General features: G+C 53.5%; 1 protein-coding gene across 7 annotated transcripts in view; it reads right to left on the reverse strand.

The window, feature by feature from the left end:
* Window position 1: 1 nt before the first annotated feature.
* ILF3 (interleukin enhancer binding factor 3) overlaps window positions 2-9,255 on the reverse strand; it is a 25,289-nt gene continuing 16,035 nt past the window's right edge. Inside the window, exons 10-21 of one of the 7 annotated variants that reach the window (XM_015598263.2) lie at window positions 8,766-8,863; window positions 8,093-8,204; window positions 7,882-7,992; window positions 7,337-7,536; window positions 6,803-6,970; window positions 6,234-6,371; window positions 5,950-6,126; window positions 5,704-5,857; window positions 5,504-5,557; window positions 1,754-2,119; window positions 1,015-1,062; window positions 2-581 (exon numbers count right to left, since the gene is read on the reverse strand). In XM_015598263.2, the coding sequence (XP_015453749.1) occupies window positions 445-581; window positions 1,015-1,062; window positions 1,754-2,119; window positions 5,504-5,557; window positions 5,704-5,857; window positions 5,950-6,126; window positions 6,234-6,371; window positions 6,803-6,970; window positions 7,337-7,536; window positions 7,882-7,992; window positions 8,093-8,204; window positions 8,766-8,863 (1,763 nt within the window). In that variant the 3' untranslated portion in view covers window positions 2-444. Of the gene's footprint in view, window positions 582-933; window positions 1,063-1,753; window positions 2,120-3,646; window positions 5,035-5,503; window positions 5,558-5,703; window positions 5,858-5,949; window positions 6,127-6,233; window positions 6,372-6,802; window positions 6,971-7,336; window positions 7,537-7,881; window positions 7,993-8,092; window positions 8,205-8,765; window positions 8,864-9,255 lie in introns of those variants that run through there. The other 6 variants (XM_015598250.2, XM_006905869.3, XM_015598252.2 and 3 more) reach the window with 6 other exon arrangements.

Consider the following 9,255-nt stretch of genomic DNA (forward strand, 5'->3'; position numbering starts at 1 on the left):
CTGGTTTTTAAAATAAAATCTTCACTTATAAAACTGAAACACTAAAGCATTAAAATACAGAAAGCTCGTTTAACTCACTTCACAAAAGCATTAACAGATGAGGTATCCCTTCTGTAACTATTTCAAGACAAACTGAGTTAACACTAATACCAATTGTAAATAGACAGAGGGATACTGAACTGCAAAAACTCAGAAAACTCTATTCGGACAAAGTTGTAATGGCAACTAACAAACCATTGAAGACGCAGAGTCCCAAACACGGCTAAATATGGGTCACAGGACGGGTCACAGAGTGACCAGCTGCACCTCACAACACAGCAACGTGGACAGGGTAGGGCGATAGGCCCAGAGGGGCCACAGACATGTTAACTGTGGTGCATAAAACTGAATCTTACAACGAGGAGGGGTTAAGTGCAGAAGGTACAAATCTTCGCCCTCAGGGCTTTATCTGTACTGGTAGTTCATGCTGTGATCTGCGTTCCTGCCGTAGCCTCCCTGTGATGACTGGTAGGAGCTGGGAGGGCCGCTGTAATTCTGGCCGGACCCCGGGGAGTTGTAGTTCGACTGTGATGAGTAGCCTCCTGAGGGAGAGAGGGGGTGGGGATCAGCCCAATCACAGAGTCACCAGGGGCAGCTGTAACTGGGGCTGCATTTTTTTCATATTGGTGCCAATATTTAAGAGTAAGGCAATTTCTGGATCACTGGCTTCTGAAAAGCTGAGAAGCTGGAAGCAAGCCTCAGTCCCAGCTCGCACAAGGCCCCATGTGCCCGCAACTCCTGCTCCCTAGTCTCGCCCCACATGGAAATCGGGGGTCAGCTGCCACTGCGGCCCTGCCCATGCTGCTATCAGCCCATGCCAGGCTACTACCCTCCTCACAGCCTCTGTGTGGCCCCGGGCCCCCCACGCTGTGTCACCTGCTGCTCCAGGCCCACCTTGTTTGCCTTGGTAGGAGGAACCGCCCCCAGAACCACCTCCGTAGCCCCCATGTGACCCTGGGTTGTAGGATGACCCGCCTGAGCCATAGCTGTTCCCGCCGCTTCGGCCTCCGCTACCACTGTAGTCTGGGGGGAGAGAAGACAGCGTGGTTAAGAGGCCTTGGGCTGCGGCCCTGACCCTGGATATTTACAAATTTCCCTATCCCAACTGCTTAAATTTGGCAGGCATCAGTTCCATCTCAAAGTGCCGGGGGCTGGCCGAACCCCTGCAAGGTCACTATACCCTGGTTTGGCCTGATCACCACATTCTAAGGCCCAGTCTGTCCTGCCTTCCCACCTGCTCCTCCAATTCAAGCTCCCCAACAGCTCGGGAAGCGCACAGCCAGCCCAAGTCCTGGCCCCTGCTGCCGACTGCTCTCCTATCACGGACAACCGTACAACTGCTCTACCCCAACCGGGCCACCAGCGCAGTACAACCCACCGAGTCTGTGCACAAGGTGGAGAGGTGAAGCGGGGAATAATTCAGGCTCTTTTAGAGGCAACGTGCAACCCAGTCTCCAGAGGTCACCTTGCAGCAGCTAGCCTGGACTCTCAGACTCCATCCTCATTCACCAGCTTCAACCCACAGCCTGCCTAGGGGCCTCTGTTGGACCTCCTTTGGAGAAGGCAACAGGAAGGGAACAGCAAGGCCCTGGGCCAGGGCTCCTCTGCCTCCAGGATTGTCCAAACGCCCGCCCTATGGCCACCACCACCAGCTTCTTTCCAGTCCCTCAGCCAGAGTGGGGTAGTGCTGAGCTTCTGGGGGACGCCAACTCACTGAATTTGCTCTCGTAGCTGTAGTCGGAGCCGCCCCCGCCCCCGGGGGAGCTGTAGGAGTTGGAGTAGGAGGAGTAGTTGCCTTGGCCATGACTATAGCCCTTCTGTTTGCCCTGCGGGGGGCCGTAGTTGCTGTACTGGCTCTGGTTGTACGACTGCTGCTGGCCTGGGTGGGACTGGTAGCCAGAGCCGTAGGAGGGCTTCTGCTGGCCCCCGTGCGGCTGCTTCTTTCCGGCATGTTTCGGGGGCACTGGGGAGTTGTAGTTGTCGCCTTGGTAGTAGGAGCCGTAGCCGGAAGAGCCACCACCGCCCCCGCCGCCGCCACCGCCAGCATTCCCAGAGTGCCCTCCATTGCTGTAGAACTGACCTAAACAGGAAGGCAGCGGGTCAGGCGGAGACTTGGGGAGATGGGGGGAGCAGAGGGGAGGGAAGGCGCAGCTGTGGGCCCTGAAGGCTGACCCACAAGCCCGCTGCCCAGGCGGGGGCAGAGTGAAAGAGGCGGGAGAGCAAGGAGCAGCAGCTCCGGTCCCTAAAGCAGCCTGGTCTGGGCGGGCCCAGCCTTCAGCTCCACTCACCCATCAGCTGATGACAACAATGGATCTTTGCCAAGCAGCGGCACGAGAGCAGCTTTTGCAGCAGATGTCAACGTTACAATGAGATGGGCTCCGAGCGTAGGATGACATTCACGACTAGCTGACCTCTACCCAGATGTCCCCAACGGTGACAGGAAAAGCAAAGCCCCGGAGAAGCAGCCAGCCAGCCCGCCCCCGCTGTGCTGGGAAGAGGATCGGCAGTCACAGGCCTGGGTAACCCCAGGAAATGCTCTTTAATGAGGCCCCAGAAACTGATGTCGTTCCTGGAAGACCAAATGGTCTGACCTGGTTCTTGGAGAACCAGGAATGGAGACTTAGTCAAATGACCTGGGTTCTCCCTGATGGGACTTGTGCAAACATGACTTAAGGAGCAATTACATAGCCCCACGGGGAAAGGAGACTAAGGCTGGGATCAGAAGATCCAGGTGGGGACTCAAGCTACAGCCTCAGGTGGTCTCCCAGAGTGCCCCTCCTTGTTCCCCGCACAGCTGCTGGGCACGGGGACTGAGCAGCAGGACTGACAAGCGTGCAGCAAGGCCGCCACATTCTCAGGCCCTGGAGCTGAGAATGTCACGGAGAGCCCCCCACTCCCACTTTCTGGTCATTAGATAAGGACCCCAGGAGACAGGTTTGTCAAGATATCACCCCTACTAGATACCCGGGTGGACCTGTGAAAGACAGGCCTGCTAAGGGGAGGGGGGGAAAAGGGTTGTGCGGGCAGCTATCCAGCTTAGCTAGGCAGTCCCCAAAGCTCCTGCAGGGGCAGTGGAGCTCCTGGGCTTCCAGAGTAGGTAGGCCTGGACATGCCTTTGCTGGGTGGCGCTGACTCTGTCCAGACAGCCAAGCCTGGTGCCTGGTTGGCCCTGCTATGCCCAGTTCTGAGTGGATGGAGGAGGGGAGGCTCTCACACAGCCTGTCCCTTCCTTCCCATGTTTAGCACCAAGGGACCCCCGACTCTTGGGTAGAGTAAATCTGGGTGTCCTCATGAGCCTTCCACCCACTGAATATGTACACCCCATAGCGGCTTGCCTTGGGTTGTTTGAACAATAAATTGAGTAGAACTGATCCCCGCCATGGGTTTATTTTCTTCAGGCGGGAAGCCTCCACCCTATGTCCACCCCCAATCGCAAAGCCAAAAAGGACGTGTCCCACAAGCAAGAGAGCAAACACGCGAGGCCGGAGGACAGGAGACCTTTTTTGGGTCCCCCCTCAGAGCTCTGCCACATCGGCTGCCCCTCAGCCTGCACTGAATGCCTCCTTGCCCTTCCTCAAGCACGGGAACGAATGAAGACACCAAGTAGTGAGGACTTGTTACTTTAACATGTATTGATTAAAAAAAAAATAAAGGGATGGGGAAGTTTTCAACGTCATTCAGGATAACTATTTCCTGGTATAAAAAGACATTATTCTCAAACAATAACTTTCTAAAAAAAAAATACATCATGCAATCAAAGTTTTAAAAAGTTTCACTGAATGTTTCAAACCTCTGGGAACAAATTATGTAGTAACCGTTTTGACCAGTTTTGCCTGAATAAATGCAAAATCTTGCAAGTCAACGCAGATGCACGCTTTGCTGCAAAAAGAACTGCTGACAAGAGCCAAAAGCAGGCTTGTTTCCAGGGACTCCCACCAGAAAACGGGGTCCTGAGTAAAGAGCCAAATGGCTTCCATGTACCTCTATGCACAGGGAGAAGCCACAAATTCAGGTCTGTGCTCTAAGGTGAGAGGGCAGAAGCTTCCAGGGCTTCTGAAATCTGCCACAGTTGCGTGTCTGGCAGCAGGCCCTCCTGAAGCCAGCTCTTCACTGGAGAATTGAGCTACATATTAGGCTCTTTCTGCTTGATTACGTAAAACTCCCATAAAAAAAAAAAATCTAGAATCCCATGCATTTGCAACTGTGATTAGGACTTGCAAAATTCTGCATTATCACTCCCTTAAAGCCTGTCTGTTTCTTGCACTAAACGATGGAAGCACAGTTTTGATACCTTTGAGAGTTCACCTCTAGCTAAACCAGCCACAGAATGTCGCATCCCCAAACACAAACCCACCAGAGCATTTACAAGAGGCGGGAGAGGTAACTTATTAGCACAATATACAATTCCCGAATGTTCCCAACGTTTTACATGCTCATAAAAAAAAAAGCCAGTTGCTCTGGATTCGGATGTGGTGAAATCATTTTCATCACTGTCAAAGGCATCAACCAGATTTGGGAAATTGTTAAAAGGTTAAAAATTCATACAAAACCTGCTGTAAATTAAGACAAAGGTAGATTAAAATGCATCATTATCTGTCTCTTAAATAAAGTAATGCTTTCCATAAAAAGCAAAGGTGGGCTTTTGCCTTGATGCTGACCAACGCTGGCTCTAGAATTCTGTGCAATTCTGCACAAAAAAATGCATTCTCTGAAAATTGTTTTCCACTTATTGTGAACTTCGATATGACCAAGTTCAAAGGCAAATCACGATAAAAACTGCCATTGTCTTAAATTCTGCAGGCTAAGAGTTTCAGACAAGCTGCGGTGACAAGCCACGGTTGAGAAACCCAGTGAAGCACAGGGGCACAGCACGGACACTTTGGGTTTTGGAGTTCGAGAAAATTGGAGTAAAAAGTTGATTTTGTGTGCAATACTTTTAGATGCTCTAGGAAGACCCAAAATCATGATAGCCGTAGCAGTCTGTGAAAAAGTCACCTACAAAAGGGGGAGACAGAGCAGAGAAAAAAAATTAGAATTCTTTTGAAAAATGGCACAGAGCGCCACATTTGAAATTCATGTTTTAGATTTCTCTGCTCCTGTAACCCCCCAATGAAGGCTCCTTCTCAAGACAAGAGCTGTGCACTGTCAGGAAAAGCATATTCACAGGAATGGTGCTTCGTTCGCATGGCTTAAAGCAGAGAAATTTAAAATTTTGACTTTTAAGGACTTTTCAAATCACACAAGGGTGTGTACTAACATTTACAGAGTAAATCACTCTTTTGAGGGCGGGGCAGGGTGGGGGAGGGGGGCTTAAGGAACACCTGACCTCATCACTGAGAACAGGTGTGGGCTGCCCTGAGGTCTCAGGGAGGCTGCTGCTGATGGGCCACCCTGCTCTGACTCAGGCACAGGAGCTAAACTGCAGCTTCTTCCCAAGCTCAGACAAAGAGAAACACACACTTACTATAGCCGGCTGTCGCCGAGTTGCCACCGTACCCGTAGCTGCCATATCCAGCGCCTGGAAGAGAACAGACAGGGTTAGCAGGGCTGGAGGTGGGTCTCCCCTGCGCCTGCCTCTCCCAGCATCTTAGCGCGACCCGGGGGCCCACACCCCCCAGGGAACAAGCCTGGTCCACAGGGATAGTGCACGACAAGTGTCCTCACCAGCATTCATGTAGCCTCCATGGTTGGCACCACCGAACCCTCTCCCTCTCCCTCGACCACGGATGTTCCCTCCTCTTCCCCGCCCTCGAAGGTTTGGGGGCGGGGGCACTTCGTTGTGCATGGGGCCTCCCATGCCAAAGCCAGGGTTATGGGGCTGGACAGGAGAAAACAGACAAGTTACATTCGCCTCACGCTCAGATCACAGAATTTGTACTGAGGCCAGAGATCTCAGGGACAACCAGTTACCTTAGCAGCAAATTTCGGTCCACCTCTGACAGGGACGGGAGCTCTCTTCTTTTTATTTGCTTCAAGGGCAAGAGGGGCGTCGGGGAACAGCTTTTCTAGTGCAGCAAGAGCAGCATATGCTTTTGCCACCTTTTTGTTTGAGCCAGCACCTTGAAACTTTTGTCCATCCACCTCCACCTGGGAAGAACAGACACATTTTGGGGGTGATCCAACACCTCCCACCAGGGCCAGGGGACTCTCCAAAGACCCCAGGCCTCCATGGGAACTGCCCTAGGACCGCTTACCTCCATGACAAAGCGCTTGTCATGGCTGCCGCCAGTCTCTGAGATGAGCTCATACTTGAGGCCACGCCTCTTCTCATTAAGCTCCATGACAGGGTTCTTGCCATGCTTGGTCAGGATCGGCCCCTGCTGTTTTACGTTCTCAGGGAAAACAGAAAAGAAAACCAACATACTCAGCTAAGGGCTGTTCAGCACGCAGAGGGCTGCCACACCCGCGTCATGGCTGAGGCCCTCCCCTCCAAATACCCTGCTGTTCCGCGCCACCCTCACCTCCAAGTCATTTGTGAGCCTCCCGCAATGGGACCACCTCCACCTGCACCCTCTCTCTCTGGGGAATGGCCTGTCCTAGAGTTAGGGCCACCCCCAGTGCAGCCCGGAATGCTGGGTCAACATCAGCAAAGCTCTCTTGGTCGTGGCTCAAAGGCTCACACCGAGCACCCCATCTAGGCTTCCAGACTGGAAGTTGACTCCTTTGGGGGAAAATGACAAGGACCGTTAACTGTCCAAGTTCACAGGACACAAGGCTGCCCACTCCATCCTATCAGGCACTCCAGAGCCCACCATGGGCTCACCTCGGCAGTAGGGTCTGAGGCGAAGGTAGCACTGGGGGTTGAGACGGCTTCCACCACAGGCGGAGGGGCCACCACGGCTGGCTTGGATTCTGTCTCCTCAGCTGAGTCCTCCCCCTTACTGGAGTCTCTGCCTTCGGTGCCCGTAGGCAAACCCATGTCCTGTAATACCTAAAAGGAAGACCCACGGGGCCCCAGTGAGGGAAGGCTCAGCACTGGGACATGCTGAATCAGAACTGCCTACGGCGGCAGCCAACAATCTGGAAGGTGTTTTTCCCTTTAGCTACCTGCAAACCCAGCCACATGCGGACACCCTCTGCCTGTCAGCCATGACAAAGGCATTCTTGCCACGTGTGATTTAGCAAACATTCAAAAATCTAACCACTTCAGTGTTCGCACACCCTCCCTAAGCTTCATGGTACCTGAACTGAGAGCTTAAACAGGGGACAATGGATCTGAAAGAGCCCCAGATGAAAAAAATGCTTTTAACTATCTTAGCGGACAAGCACAGGCTGCACAAGGCTGCCAGCCCCCTACCTTAACAGCCACATGCAGCTTGGCAGTCTTTTTGGATGGTCCGGAGGCCTCGAATGAGCTGCCATCTACCTCCACAGACATGGTGAAGATGGGGGCGTGGACCGGCCCGGCCTGGGAAACCAGTTTATACTGCAGCCCCGGCTTCAGCTGGTTCAGCCTCATCAGGGCATTCATAGCCTGGGGAGGCTCTGCCTTCTCCTCTAGAGAGAGACCACCAACATCATTCTGGAACATCAGTCAATTCTGAATCGGATAGGGGCACTCGGTCTAATGGTCTCTTTTTGCGGGACGCAATGGACTGGATGGCCGCATGTGCCAAGGCCTTGCCTGTGCTGCTCCCAGGTACATGCCACCCCTGGGGTCACCAGCTGGGGCCCATCCACCCTGTGTTCCATACCCATGTTGTACTTAATAGTTGTAAAAATAACTTAAGTATCATGTCCAAAAAAAGTAAGACTTTAAAAACAGGTGTCTCCCCACTCTGGGGTGGACCTTAACGGGAAGCAGATGGAAGGCAAAGGAGGCCTAGGAACCAATGCCTGTACCTTTCTTCTGAATTTTCTTCTTCTTTTTGCTGGGAGACTTTTCCTCTCCATCTTCCTCCATCGGGCGTTTCATGGGCGTAATGGCATAGGTGGTACTGGGGGGGATTTGAACTGAAAAAGATTAGGACAGACGCGGCTCAAGAGTCCATTCTGGCGCTCCGCGGGAGTCCACGAGGCCACTGCCTCGCCAGGACCCCCTCAGCATGCTCACCCGTGTAGTCCACTGGGTTTTCATTCTTTGGTTTCTTGGGCATCTTAGAAGGCAGAGGGTCCATACCCAGGACTTTATGCAGCTGGCCAAACGCGGCGAGTCGCAGAGCATGCTGGATAAGGGAAGAGGAACAAGAGCCTGACTCAGCAATTCCTGCGCTCCTGGCCAAGGTGTGTGCACTCGCTAATGCCTTCTGTGAGGGGCAGGACTGAGGGGGTCGCTAACAGTCTCCCCTACCACAGCAAGGGGTCCCCCAACAGCCAGGGGAGGGCCTGACTGCCAGAGCCTAGCCTTGCTGTGGGAGAAGGCCAGCCTGTGACCACCCGCCTCGAGAGGAATACAGGAGACCCCAACCTGGAAACTGGTTGCCACTCGGAGCCACGTGGTGGGCCTGCAGGGGAAGGACCCCTGGAGCAGTCCACACAGCAGATACACCTCCCTGCTGAAAAAAACAGCGCTCGCAGGCTGAGGGGCAGGCGACAACCATGCGTGGCGCCAGGAGAAAGAAGCAGCCCAGATTGGGGCGCCCTGTATCAGGAACAATCCCTTCGCCTTCAGTCCCCGACCTGAGCCTATGAGTCCAGTGGTGACACTGAGATACCCAGTAATGGAACTAGAAGCCAGTGATTACAGACTGGGTAAGGGCTCACGGTGGCAATGGCGATGACTATACCTGCGCACTCTGTGTGATATCTTCCCGTTGCTGTCTGTCTAGATGCCCAATAGCATCAGTGGCTTCTTTTTCACAAGGGTCATAAATGCCAGAACCATCTGAAGGCAGGAAACAAGGAAGATATGCAGAGGATTATCTTTTAGCATCTCGGAAGAGTTGTGCTGGCTGAGGGAACCGGATGCGTTACCCGCCGCGCCCCATCCACACCCAGCTCTGGAAAACACGCCGAGCTCGGTGACCCACTCGGCGTCCAGCCCATGAGAGAAATAATCCACATGTGTCTCAGAGCAAGGAGCTCACGTGGGAGTGGGTCACCACTGTCCCGGATCCGCCCTGAGTCACAGCTGCGGAGCCGGCACAGGGCTGGATATGATGGTGCAAGAGGGTAGTCACATGCTTCAGCCTAGGGGGACATGGGGCTGCTGCTGCCCTAACCCAGTCAGAGGGACACGCCAGGAGGTGGCCTCAGGGCCTTGATCTCTGCTCTTTC

Source organism: Pteropus alecto, unplaced genomic scaffold (genome assembly GCF_000325575.1).
Source record: "Pteropus alecto unplaced genomic scaffold, ASM32557v1 scaffold761, whole genome shotgun sequence".
NCBI classification, from domain to species: Eukaryota; Metazoa; Chordata; class Mammalia; order Chiroptera; family Pteropodidae; genus Pteropus; species Pteropus alecto.